This window comes from Nomascus leucogenys, chromosome 14, assembly GCF_006542625.1.
Source record: "Nomascus leucogenys isolate Asia chromosome 14, Asia_NLE_v1, whole genome shotgun sequence".
Lineage (NCBI taxonomy): Eukaryota > Metazoa > Chordata > Mammalia > Primates > Hylobatidae > Nomascus > Nomascus leucogenys.
In genome coordinates this window covers 11,450,355-11,464,841 of record NC_044394.1, presented here as the reverse complement: position 1 = coordinate 11,464,841, position 14,487 = coordinate 11,450,355, and the positions used below count along the sequence as shown (strand labels likewise).

Genomic DNA, 14,487 nt, shown 5'->3' with positions numbered 1-14,487 from the left:
TAATTTTTTATTCCTTTTTCTTTTTTCTCTGCCTTCTTTTGGACTGAGGGGTTTTTTTGTTTTTTTGTTTTGTTTTGTTTTTTTGGTGTTTTTGGTATTGAATTTATTTGCTTGTTTGTTCTACTTCTTTTAAAATTTTTAGTGGTATAGCTAGGTGTAGTGATGCATGCCTGTGGTCCCAGCTACTCAGGAGGCTGAGGTAGAATCTCATGAGCCTGGGCAGTCAAGACTCCACTGAGCTGTGATCACACTACTGCCCTCCAGCCTAGGCAACAGGGTAGGACCCTTTCTCAAAAAAAAAAAGAAAAAAAATTAGTGGTCGTCCTAAGGTTTGCAATATGCTCCATTAACTTACAGGGTGAACAATGAAGTATTATTTTCTCATTTTGTATAAAATGTAACAACCTTATAATAGTGTTCTTCATTTCCTCCTCCCATAATTTATAATTTGTGCTTTAGTTGTCATACATTTTACTTCTTATATATTTTACTTCCTCATATGTCATAAACCCACAGTACTGTTTTGAGACATATTTTTTTGAAATATATTTTCCTTAGCTCCCAGATTCACAGGAATTTTTTTCTTTGACATTTTAAAGAAGTAATTCTGATGTCCTTTGGTTTGCATTATTTCTGATGAAAAGTCTGACCTATTTTTCCCTGTAGATAGTTTTATTTTTATCTCCTCTATTGTTTTTAAGACTTTTCCTCTTATCATTGAATTATAGCAATTTCATTATGACATGATTGTGATGATTTTTAGCAGTTTGATTATGCTTTATTTTCTATTTTCTTTTTTCTTTTCTCGAGATGGCATCTTGCTCTGACGCCAGGCTGGAGTGCCGTGGCGCAATCTTGGCTCACTGCAATCTCCACCTCCCGGGTTCAAGCCATTCCCCTGCCTCAGCCTCCCGAGTAGCTGGGATTACAGGTGCGCACCACCATACCCAGCTAATTTTTGTATTTTTAGTAGGGATGTGGTTTCACCATGTTGGCCAGGATGGTCTCAATCTCCTGACCTCATGATCCACCTGCCTTGGCCTCCCAAAGCGCTGGGATTACAGGTGTGAGCCACCATGCCCGGCCTATATGTTTTTTCTTTTCTTTTCTTTTCTTTTCTTTTCTTTTCTTTTCTTTTCTGTGCTGGCATGCAGTGGTGAAATCTCAGCTCACCGCACCCTCTGCCTCCTGGGTTCAAGCAATTCTCCTGCCCCAGCCTCCCCAGTAACTGGGATTATAGGCACTTGCCACCACACCCGGCTTTTTTTGTATTTTTAGTAGAGACAGGTTTCACTATGTTGGCCAGGGGGGTCTCGAACTCCTGACCTAATGATCCACCCACCTCGGCCTCCCAAAGTGCTAGGATTACAGGCGTGAGCCACCGCACCCAGCCCATATGTTTTATTTTCTTTGTGTCAATCCTGACTGGATTTGTTCAGTTTCTTAAGTCTGCAGATTGATACTTTTCATCAAATCTGGATCTGTTTCTATTGAGCAATATTTCTTTTGGTTATGAGTTATAATTTGCTGCTTCACATATCTAGTAATATTATATTGAGTGCTAGTAATTTTTAATTGAATGCTAGATATGTAGTGTTAAATTGTTGATTGTATGGATTTTGTTTGTCTTCCACTATAGAACATTGATGTGGGGGCAGGGTGAAGTGGACAATTAAGTTACCTGTGGATCAGCTTGATCATTTTAAGACTTGTTTTAAACCCCGTTAGGGTCAGACTAGAGTAGCTTTCACCTTAGAACCAGAAGGAAAGGTCGTACCTACCCAGGCATGACCTTTCTGGGTTGAATGCTGAGTCTCTGTACTCCAGCTGGTTGATCACAAATGTTTCCCAGGCCTGTGTGAACTCTGGGAATTGGTCAGTTTACAAATCCCCAGTAATTGTTCTTTTCCCAGTAGTTCTTTGCCTGGACATGTGGTCTCACCTTAGCATGCAATGCAGCTTTGTGTGCCAGAGTCTGAAGGGGACCCCTGTGCAGATTTCTAGAGTTCCTTCTCTCTGTGTAGCTTTGTCTTTTCTGGTATTCTGCCTCATAAATTCTGACTGCCTCAGCCTCCTTGAATCCTGAACTCGTGAACCCCAATCTCATTCTCAACTCGGCAGGAGCAACATGCTTTGTTTGGGCTCTTGCTCTTTTGACCGTGGAATTTTTGGCAGGCGTGGAATGTGTCTACAGACAAGAAGCCAGAGTCAATGTATGGTTTCTTCATTTTTATCCCTTCTCTTAGTAATCAAAGCCCTGTACTGCCTGTAGTACAATGTCTAAAAAGAATTGTCCCATATATTTTGTCCAGTTTTCTAATTGTTTGCTATAGAAATGAAAGTCTAGAATCCATTACTTCATCCAGCCCTGAGGCAGAACACCTTCAGCCATAGACCAGGATCCCTAACCCATGCTCCCACAAGAGTTGGAACCTGCTGCTCAGTAAATATATAAATTTTATATCCTGTGGCAGGTTTTATCCAGTTAGGCTTTTCAATTAATACTATAGCTGTTTGGGTCTTTACCCTCTTGTTTCTTTGTTTAGTGTGGTTTAAAATGTGACTCATATTTGCTACATTGTAGTGAGACTTGTAGTTTTTAGAAAATATACATTAAAAGTAGTTTGAATTATGTGTAACTTTTAAAACTTTTAATCAAAAAAATTTTTTAGTTTTTATTTGAATTTTTCATATAAACATTTTTTCATTCAAATTGGTTATATTTGGAAACCATTAAGCTAAAATGTTGAATAGAACTTGTGAGGTTTCCTATCACTTAATATAGTTTAAACTATGAACAAAGGACAAGAAACTGAGTTGTTAATGTTCATTTTTTCTGGGAACCACCACATCTGCCTCAAAGGCTGAGTAATCATGACTTATTAGTGTGGTTATGGAAAATATATGTCAGTTTAGTTGAGTGAATGAACAGACTTCTTTAGAAGAAAGAATTCTCAAATCAGAGACTTGAAAAAACATTCTCAAATCAGATTGTTGAAAATTTCTCTTTTCAGAATAACTAAAAATTAAAACTATGAAGAACTTTTATTTTATTGGATAATGTGTTTAATCTGTTAGGATACATTTTTTATATTTCTGGAATGCAAATACAGCTTTTTCTTCCCTATATATCCCAGAAATCTCATTATTTTAGCTCCCAGGGCAATTTTATTTTTGTTCACTTGAAATTCATTTCTAACTTTAGCTGTAGACTACCTGTAGCCAAAGAGGACAGTAACATGGGGACAGCATGGACAAACTCTTAAATTTTCTTCTTTTTCACTTACTGGCATTCATATGTCTCCTTTGTGTTTTCTAATAGTAAAGGTGGAAGTTACAGCTGATTTCTTCTTATTTTTTTAAATTATGTCTGATAGCTATAATTGTATGAGGAGAAATGTTTCACAAACTCTTCAGTTATTCTGAATATCACAAACTTTGGGGTTTTTTTTGTAGTATCACAAAATAATTCTTTCTTCCCCCAGCTGTGGAATCTCTTGTGTGCACCTGGTGTTTAAAGAAATAATTGTAGATTTCATGGTTAATCATAAGTTTTCAAAAACCTAAGTAGTCAAAGTATTCTTTTCAAAATCTTATATAATTATTTTAATACTTTAATATTTCTGCATTTCCAAGAATTAAAAGTCCCCAAAAAGAGGAACAAAGGCTAAAACTTCACATCGATTTTTTTGATCCAGAAAAAACTAATAATTAACTGATTCAGTGCCAAGGATTTCATTTTTTAGGTATTATTTTAACAGAAAATGCCGATTCTATTTAGAGATAAATACCACATATGTGTGAACAACTTTGTATATTAACATCAAACAAAATTTTATTATCTTGATAGTAGAATGTCTTAGTTTTATTTTTGTCACTAGATTTTATGTACTTTGAACCACAGATTCTTTCATCAAGTGATCTTAAAATACTTTCTTATACACAGAGCCCACTTACTTTTCTGTGGGACTGACTCATTTATGAAAAATCATTGGAGAAATCTTTAATAGAAACCTTCGGATTCAGAAATACTCACACAATATAGTTAGTAATAAAATCTCATGTGTGCATATATGTAAATAATTTTATTCTACAAATAAAGTATTTCTCTTCATAATAGCTGATGGCTGCTAGTTACTGTATGCTAGAGGACATCTATCAACCTATGCTTAAGGGACCCAGGAATCTATATTTTAACCAACTCCCTAGTATGCAGACACCTCATCTCCTGCTTTTAGGAACCATTGTGTAAAACTCATTGATACTGGTTTCACAGTTACATTTTTGCTTTATGATCTCACTGGGAAAGGTTACATGACGTGGTACATCACCAGCTGTTTTTAAGTAAGGACATAAAGTGATATTCTCAAATTGTGCCTAAAAGAACAGTGGCTCAGGAAGTTTTTTTTAATAAAAGGAATTATCTAACAATGAGAAATATAGATAAATAAAATAAAAGTCAAGCAAGGAATTAGATCAGTGGTTGCCGGGGACTAGGACTTGAGGGAGGGAATTGGCCCCAGAGGAACACAAGGGATTTTTTTTTATAAGGGATGGGGCCTTGTTCCATTGTCTAGACTGGAGTGCAGTGGCACAATCATAGCTCACTACAGCCTCCAACACCTGGGCTCAAGCAATCCTCCTGCCTTAGTCTCCTGAGTAGCTGGGACTACAGGCACATGCCACAATGCATGGCTAATTTTTTAAATTTTTGTAGAGATGAGGTCTTGCTTTGTAGCCCAGGCTGGTCTCGAACTCCTGGCTTTAAGCAGTCATCCTGGCTCAGCCTCCCAAAGTGGTGGGAATACAGGCGTGAGCTGCCGTGCCTGGCCAAGGGATCATTTTTGCAGTAATGGAAATGTTCTGTATCTTGATTGGTGTGGTTCTATGGCTGAATATATTCGTCAAAGCTAATTGAAATGTAGACCTCAAATAAGTGACTCATTATGTGTAAATTTTACCTCAATAAATCTGATTTTTTTTTAAGTCAACCAGGAAGAGATTCTGGGAAGGATTATTTTCTTCATATTACTAACTGCATCTTGAAATTATTTAGAATTATTTTTGTTCTTTGAAAGCTAAGATTTTTCTTATACGGTAATTAATATACTTTTAAAATAACATGTGTATTGATAATTTTTTAATAGTTCTCATCAGAAGTTTCTTGTATTTGTTTTATAGGGTCCACATATAGCCTCAGTTACATTAGCTGCTTATGAATGCAATTCAGTTAATTTTCCTGAACCACCCTATCCTGATCAGATTATTTGTCCAGATGAAGGGGGCACTGAAGGAACCATTTCTTTGTGGAGTATCATCTCAAAAGTTAGGATTGAGGCCTGCATGTGGGTAAGATATGCATTTTCATATTTGTTTAAAACTAACCTCACCATCTTGATAGTGTGTTGTACCTTATTGAAATGGAATCTAAACATATTCCTTGTCAGTAAATGATTCAGTCAGTAACCAGCTACCTACTTCCAAGGCAAAAGAAACCTTTTAGAGCATCTCCTATTCATGAATGGCATTGAGAAGAAAGGCATGAACCATATGTATCACAAAGCAACTGAGGCCAAGTAGACTCCAGCAGGGAAAGGGAGTACAGATGATGGAACTACAGTTGAGCCTTGAACAATGTGTGGGTTAGGGGTGCCAACCCCGTGTGCAGTAGGAAATCCACATATAACTTTTGACTCCCCAAAAACTTAACTACTAATAGCCTACTGTTGAACAGAAGCCTTAATGATAAATAGTAGATTAACACATATTTTGTGTGTGTTAATATAGTATTGTATATTATATTACAAAGAAAATCATAAGGAAAAGGAAATATATTTTTTATTAATTAAGTGGAAATGGATCATCATTTCCACTCCATTTTCATGTTGAAGAGGCTGAGGAGGAGGAGGAGGAGGGAAAGAAGGGATTGGTCTTTCTGTCTTAGGGGTGGCAGAGGCAAAGGAGGTGGAGGAGGTAGATGGGGAGCCATGAGAGGCATGTCCATTATCACTTGTACTGGCACAGTTCAAATCCATGTTGTTCAAGGGTCAACTGTATATTACATTATAAAATTTGTTCCAATATTTCTATACCTGATAAACTTTTAGAATTTATATAAGGTTATATAAAATATATATAAATATTAGATTGGTAATATATAGTTATATATAAATACTAGATTGGTAAATGTCACGTCTTTTTTTAATTTAAAATTTTACTTTTATTTATTTGGCAAATAAAAATTGTGTGTGTGTATATGTATGTATGCATTTATTTATTTATATATTTATTTATTGAGACAGGGCCTTGCTCTGTTGCCCAGGCTGGAGTGCAGTGGCACCATCTCGGCTCACTGCAGCTTCAACCTCCTGGGCTCAAGTGATCCTCCCGTATGTCTTACTTTTAGATTAAAATACTGTGTTCTGGCTGGACCTGGTGGCCATCCCTGTAATCTCAGCACTTTGGGTGGCCAAGGCAGGCAGATCACTTGAGGCCAGGAGATCGAGATCAGCCTGGTCAACATGGTGAAACCCCGCCTCTACTAAAAATACACAAATTAGCTGGGCGTGGTGGCGCATACCTGTAATCTCAGCTACTGGGGATGGTGAGGCATGAGAATTGCTTGAACTCAGGAAGTAGGGATTGCAGTGAGCCGAGACCCACCACCACTCTCCAGCCTGGGCTACAGAGTGAGACTACATCTCAACAACAACAAGAAAATATTGTGTTCTTAGAGAACTCATTTTCTGAGTTACTATAATGCCAACTAAAGTAAGGTCAGACATTTCTTAATATAAACCAAGCCTTATTATAGTGAACGTATCAGGCTGTATGATCGTATATGGCAATTTTACTTTCAGTTGTTCCAGTTATTCTTTTTGTGGTTTGCTTAAGTTTATTTTACAAAATTCTTTGGACAGCATGTTAAGTGGCAGATGGAGTCTAATCCACACAATTTTTTTTATGCCTAAATTTTTTTTTGTTTTTTTTTTTTTTGAGACGGTCTTGCTCTGTCACCCAGGCTAAAGTGCAGTAGCACGATCTCGGCTCACTGCAACCTCCATCTCCCAGGTTCAAGCAATTCTCCTGCCTCAGCCTCCCCAGTAGCTGGGATTACAGGCACCCACCACCACGCTCGGCTGATTTTTTTGTTTTTTTAGTAGAGACGGGATTTCTCCATGTTGGGCAGGCTGGTCTCGAACTCCTGACTTCAGGTGATCCACCAGGCATGAGCCACCTCACCCAGCCCTGTATGCCTAAATTTATTCAGGCATCCATAGGAATAATTCGTTGGTTAAAGACTTCTGTTAACATTTGAGTTTTTTTTTTTTTTAACTCATTTGGATTTGTTATGTTCCTGTAATTTTTTCTCACTAACAATTTCTTAGGAAATTAAAGATTATGGAACAGATCACTTACAAATCTTAACTCATTAAAATGAGCATGAATACCATACCCTCAGGAGAAGCAGAGTTTTGAAACACAGTTAAGTGTTAGCAATTATGTTTTGCTTTAAAAGAATTATAAAGGAAATACCATAATGTTGAATTTGTTGAATATGAAAGACAGGAAAAATTGTCATGTTTCCTGTTGCTCTTTTATAAACACTGGAAACAAATTTATTATACTAGTTGCATATGCTTTATAAATTTGATGACATTAGTCTTTTGATGAAAAAAATGTTAGAATAACAGAAGATACTTGGAACATGCTAGAAAAGGGACTTTGTATGTAAATTTGTCTTTTTTCCTAATATTATACTTTTGTTTTTTTTTTTTTTTTTTTTTTTTTCGAGACAGAGTCTCGCTCTGTCGCCCAGGCTGGAGTGCGGTGGTGCGATTTCGGCTCACTGCAACCTCTGCCTCCCAGGTTCACGCCATTCTCCTGCCTCAGCCTCCGGAGTAGCCGGGACTACAGGCACCCACCACCACGCCCAGCAAATTTTTGGTATTTTTAGTAGAGTCAGGGTTTCACCGTGTTAGCCAGGATGGTCTCGATCTCCTGACCTCATGATCCGCCTGCCTCGGCCTCCCAAAGTGCTGGGATTACAGGCGTGAGCCACTGCGCCCGGCCTATACTTTTATTCTTTCAAAAATTATTTACATTGCTGGATTAACCTTAAGGCCAACAAATGAAAACCACTATCTCAGCTGGACGCGATAACTGCCTCCTCCAAATTTCCATAGTATATTTTGTCTGTAGTGCTTATTAGGCCTGGCTTTATACATGCTTTAAATTAGTTAATTTGGCTGGTATGGTGGCTTTCTTCCCCAAATAATATTTAGGATCCTAAAAAATATTAAATATACCTTAAATGTATTAGTATCACAGTAATCAGCATTAAGTTTTGCACATAGGGCTGGGCACGGTGGCGCTCACCCCTGTAATCCTAGCATTATGGGAGACCGAGGTAGGTGGATTTGAGACCAGCCTGGCCAACTTGGTGAAACCCCATCTCTACTAAAAATACAAAAAATTAGCTGGGCATGGTGGCTCACACCTGTATTCTCAGCAACTTGGGAGGCTGAGGTAGGAGAATCACTTGAACCCGGGAGGCAGAGGTTGCAGTGAGCCAAGATTGCACCTCTGCACTTCAGCCTGTGCAACACAGCGAGACTCCATCTAAAAAAAAAATTAATTTTTTTGAAAATGTTTTGCATGTAGTATAGGAATGTCAATAAATACTGATTAATAGGTCAAATGTTTGCTCTTCTTTCTTTCTTTGTAACTGCCTTGTTATATTAAAAATACAGCACACACTAAGTTATGTTTAAATTTGTTAATATTGCTCTCAACATTTACAAGGACAGTCTTCGACAAATGGTGCTGAGGGCTGGGTGTAGTGGCTCACACCTGTAATCCGAGCACTTTGGGAGGCCAAGGCAGGTGGATCACCTGAGGTCAGGAGTTCGAGACCAGCTGGACCAACATGGTGAAACCCCATCTCTACTGAAAATATAAAACTTAGCTGGGCATGGTGGTGGGTGCCCGTAATCACAGCTACTCGGGATGCTGAGGCAGGAGAATCGCTTGAACCCAGGAGGTGGAGGTTGCAGTGAGCTGAGATCACACCATTGCACTCCAGCCTGGGCGACAGAGCAACACTGTGTCTCAAAGAAAAAAAAACAAGGGGTATGCTGGAAAAACTGAATATCCACATGCAAAAGAATGAAGTTGGACCCTTACCTTACCCCATATGTAAGAATTAATTCACCGGGCGTGGTGGCTCATGCCTGTAATCCCAGCACTTTGGGAGGCCAAGGCAGGCAGAGCGTGAGGTCAGAAGTTCAAGACCAGCCTGGCCAAGATAGTGAAATGCTGTCTGTACTAAAAATACAAAAAAAAAAAAAAATTAGCTGGGCATGGTGGCAGGCCCCTGTAGTCTCAGCTACCTGGGAGCCTGAGGCAGGCGAATCACTTGAGGTCGGGTGTTCAAGACCAGCTTGGCCAACGTGAAAGTTTGTCTCTACCAAAAATACAAAAATTATCTGGGCGTGGTGGCGCAGGTCTGTAATCCCAGCTACTCAGGAGGCTGAGGTAGGAGAATCGCTTGAACCCGGGAGGCAGAGGTTGCAGTGAGCCAAGATCGTGCCACTGCACTTCAGCCTGGGCAACAGGGTGAGACTCTGTCTCCAAAAAAATATAAATAAATAAATTAATTAATTAATTAAAATAAAAGAAAAACTTTTTTTTTTTTTTTTAAAAGACAGAATTTCGCTCTTGTTGCCCGGCTGGAGTGCAATGCCACAATCTCACTCACTGCAACCTCTGCCTCCCAGGTTCAAGTGATTCTGCCTCAGCCTCCTGAGTAGCTAGGATTGTTAAAGGCATGCGTCACCATGCCCAGCTAATTTTTTTGTATTTTTAGTAGAGACAGGGTTTCTCGATGAAAAAGGTAGATTTTTTTTAAATTCCTGCTCTCCGGATTTTTATCATTAAACTTACATTTCTTAATATAAAAGCACCATGCTGCAGATTTGCTTGTGAATCCACTTGACAAAATGTTTTTTCCCCACATCACCTGACAAAACTTTTTAAAAGTACAAATTCAGAATTTTTGTCTTCCCTAAAATCTTTGAATAAAATTAGCACTCCAAGAAGATGCTGTGTTATCAGCTGGTTTGCATATTTTGTGCATATTAAACTCTTCTCTAGTTTAAGAAGGATTTAAGGGTAATAAATTTGTATGTAGTAGATTGTTTGGAGGAGAGCTTTCTGAATTATTGCTTGACTGTACATATCACTTATTTTGCAATAAGGAAGCTAGTCATTCTCTCTCCTTAATTAAACTTAGGCTTTTTTTGGTGTTAGACAGTTTTTGGTGTTCCACAATTTATGTTTTGTTTTGAATATAAACAAATGTAAAGAATTTTGTATCTTATATAAATATATATTTGAATTTTATAGAGAATCATAAAATTGTAAGGATTATGAAATGATGAGACTTCAGTATCTAACTTGAGATAAATAAATGTCTGTGTCTAGAATATAATGTGTTTTGGGACACCTGCCTGGATAACTAAATTCCCTTGTATTTATTTGCGTAATAAGAGAGTACTGACCCATGATTCCCATTGTTTCTTGCTAACATGGGAAAACACTAGGAGAATTAAACTAAAATATAACAGTAAATATAGTCAACTACATATAAGACAGTATACAGCTCTTGATTTCATTTCAGTCCATTATGTTACTTCCTTCTTAACTTTAAGGAAATTTGTCATGAGCTTGAATCACATGATTGCTTTCAGAACTGTTGAACATTTGACTTAACATTTGAACTTAGGAGAAGTTCATGTTTTGAGTAAAATATTACACTTTCTGTCCTACTTTTTTCTATGGAAGATTTTCCAGAGGTGCAGAGAATTATAAAATGAATTTAATATACTCTCACTCAAGTTCAGCTAGTATTAACTAATAGTTTATATTGTTGTATCTATACCCTTTCTCATTCTCTTCTCAATTATCTTGAAGCTGATCTCAGATATCATAACACACATCATCTGTAAACATATCAGCCTTGGGGCCTAAAAAGCATTATCACACCTAAAAGAAACTATAGTAGTCTCTTAAAATTCGTTATCCAATTAGTGTTCAAATTTTTCTGATTACGTTTCTCTCTCTTTTTTTTTTTCTGAGATGGGATCTTGCACTGTCACCCAGGCTGGAGTGCAATGGCGCAATCTCGTTTCACTGCAACCTCCTCCTCCCGTATTCCCACGATTCTCCTGCCTCAGCCTCCCGAGTAGCTGGGATTATAGGCGCATACCACCATACCCGGCTAATTTTTTGTATTTTTAGTAGACATGGGGTTTCACAATGTTGGTCAGACTGGTCTCAAACTCCTGACCTAGTGATCCGCCTGCCTCAGCCTCCCAAAGTGCTGGGATTTTATTTCTTTTCAAATCTATGCTGAAGAAACTGTTAAATAATTTCCCACGGTCTGAATTTTACTGACTAAATTCTAATTAGTATAATTTAAGCATGTTGCTCTGTTCCTTGTGTTTCCTTTGAGTTGATAAATTGTGTTTTTTTTTGTAAATAGGAATACACTTCATTGCCTTGTGTATTTCTATCATGAGATACAATGTCTGCTTGTCCTTCCTTTTCGTGATATTAGCACCATGGATGACTTTTTATTATATATGTCCATTATTTTATTAGAGGTTATAAAATATTAATATCCCAGTTATATTACACCTTTTTTTTAAAAAAAATTATTAACTGGAGACAGGGTCTCACTCTGTCACCAGGCTGGAGTGCAGTGGCACAATCACAGCTCATTGCAGCCTTGACCTCCCAGGCTTAAACAGTCCTCCCACCTCAGCCTCCTGAATAGCTGGGACTAAAGGCACAAGCTACCATGCCAAGCTAATTTTTTGTAGAGGCAGGGTTTTGCTGTGTTGCCCAGGCCGGTTTTAAACTGCTGGGATTACAGGCATGAGCCACCGTACCAGGCCTGAAATAATACTTTGATGAAGGAAAACTTTTCCTTGTCACTAATTTAGTTACCCTGAGATATAGTTTATATCAGAAAAAGATAAATACTTGATCTTTATTATACCAATTTTTAAAATAATAAGTTGGTTCTCTTAACATCCTCCAAAGTTGGCCAACATTACCGTGGTTTTTTTTTTGTTTTTTTTTGTTTTTTGAGACAGAGTCTCACTCTGTTGCCCATGTAGTAGCATGATCACAGCTCACGGCAGCCTTGACCTCCTGGGCCCAGGTGATCCTCCTACCTTAGCCTCCCAAGTAGCTGAGACCACAAGTGCATAATTTTTTGTAGAGACAGCCTCATTATGTTGCCCAGGCTGGTCTTGAACTCATGTACATAAGCAATACACCTGCCTCAGCTTCCCAAAGTTCTGGGATGATGGGTGTGAGCCATGACGTCTGACCAACTTTTCTTGTTTAGCAATATATATGATTTGGTTTTTACCTATATCCATGTGTATATGTCTCTCCTGCCTTCTCTGTCTGTTTTTTGACTAAATTTAGGCTTAATCTTTTGGCAGTTAAGTATTCTTTTTCTCTTTTTTTATTTTTTTTGGAGATAGAGTCTCGCTTTGTCACCCATAAGCTTGCTGCAACCTCTACCTCCCGGGTTCAAGCAATTCTCATGCCTCAGCCTCCCGGATAGCTGGGACTACAGGCACGCACCACTAATTTTTTGTATTTTAGTAGAGTTGGGGTTTTGCCATGTTGCCGAGGCTGGTCTCGAACTCCTGAGCTCAGGCAGTTCACCCGCCTCGGCCTTCCAAAGTGCTGGGATTCCAGGCGTGAGCCACTACACCTGGACTCTTTTTCAGAATTCTTGTTTCAAGTGTGGATAATGTAGTTACACGTGGAAATTGTTGGTTCCACCCATTGTGAATACAAAATGTTTGAATTTGATTTGGTCCCTTGGGAATTCTTTTCAAAGCATTTGGAGGCAGAACCATAAGACAGAGCAAACTGAAATGCTTAACATTGCTTTTTAAGAACTAGCAGAGCTTGGCTGGGCACGGTGGCTCATGCCTGTAATCCCAGCACTTTGGGAGGCCAAGGCGGGTGGATCACCTAAAGTCAGGAGTTCGAGACCAGCCTGACCAACATAGTGAAACTCTGACTCTACTAAAAATCCGAAAATTAGCCAGACGTGGTGACACACACCTGTAGTCCCAGCTACTAGGGAGGCTGAGGCAGGAGAATTGCTTGAACTTGGGAGGCAGAGGTTGTGGTGAGCCAAGATCATGCCATTGCACTCCAGCCTTCGTGACAGAGTGAGACTTCACCTCAAAAAAAAAGAAAAAGAAAACTTATTCATCCTAATGTTTAGTTTTCAAAGGGCTTTCTGACCACAATTTGTTAAAAGTTTTAACAGAAGAAAAGTTACATTTAAATTAAAGCAACTTCTGAAGTTCCAGAAGATTTCCTAGAGAATTTTTATCTAACACATATACTGGTGAATTCTTTTTTTTTCTTTTTTTGAGACAGAGTCTTGCTCTGTTGCCAGGCTGGAGTGCAGTGGTGTGATCTCAGCTCCCTGCAATCTCCGCCTCCCAGGTTCAATCAATTCTCCTGCCTCAGCCTCCGGAGTAGCTGGGACTACAAGTGCGCGCCACCACACTCAGCTAATTTTTGTATTTTTAGTAAAGATGGGGTTTTACCATATTGGCCAGGATGGTCTTGATCTCTTGACCTTGGGATCCGCCTGCCTTGGCCTCCCAAAGTGCTGGGATTACAGGCGTGAGCTACCATGCCCAGCCACTGGTGAATTCTTATTACCAGATCATTTCGATACCAGAAGCGGAGGCGGGGCAAATGATAAAAATAATAGAGTCTAAGAAGAGATTCTAGAGAACTAAAATTTACTTAGTGTCTACAATGAGCCAGGTGTTGTGTCAAGACTTTTTTTTTTTTTACAGACAGGAATCTCAGAATGTTGCCCAGGCTGGCCTCAAACTCCTGGGCTCAGGTGATCTTCCTGCCTCAGCATCCTGAGTAGCTATGGCTACAGGTGCGTGCCACTGTGCCTGGCTTGTTTTAAGGGTTTTATGTGATGCTTGCCAAGCATCAGATAGGTCAGAATTAGAGCCAGGATTCAAACTCTTATTATTTTGATTACGTAGCGTATGCTTTCCCCCAATATATTGCATCTCAAAATGCTTCTGGTGATATAGAAGAGTATGGGTTTGATCTATTAAGTGTCACTGTTGAGAAGAGAACCTTATTGTAAGTATTTTGGTTTTTCACCTAGGGTATCGGTACAGCAATCGGAGAGCTCCCTCCGTATTTTATGGCCAGAGCAGCTCGCCTCTCAGGTGCTGAACCAGATGATGAAGAGTATCAGGAATTTGAAGAGATGCTGGAACATGCAGAGTCTGCACAAGTAAGAACAGTGGGGATAGAAAATAGAACACTTTACTTCTTCCTAAAGAGGCTATTAAGGTAAAATTGTTAGTAGTTACTCTGAAGAGGAAAACTGCTAAAGTAAAAAAAAAG

General features: G+C 38.8%; 1 protein-coding gene across 3 annotated transcripts in view; it reads left to right on the top strand.

The window, feature by feature from the left end:
* VMP1 (vacuole membrane protein 1) overlaps positions 1-14,487 on the top strand; it is a 133,796-nt gene that overhangs the window by 52,414 nt on the left and 66,895 nt on the right. For 2 of the 3 annotated variants that reach the window (XM_030828386.1, XM_003278485.4), the window contains exons 6-7: positions 5,182-5,349; positions 14,243-14,374. In XM_030828386.1, the coding sequence (XP_030684246.1) occupies positions 5,182-5,349; positions 14,243-14,374 (300 nt within the window). The remainder of the gene's footprint in view (positions 1-5,181; positions 5,350-14,242; positions 14,375-14,487) is intronic. The other variant, XM_003278486.4, reaches the window with a different exon arrangement.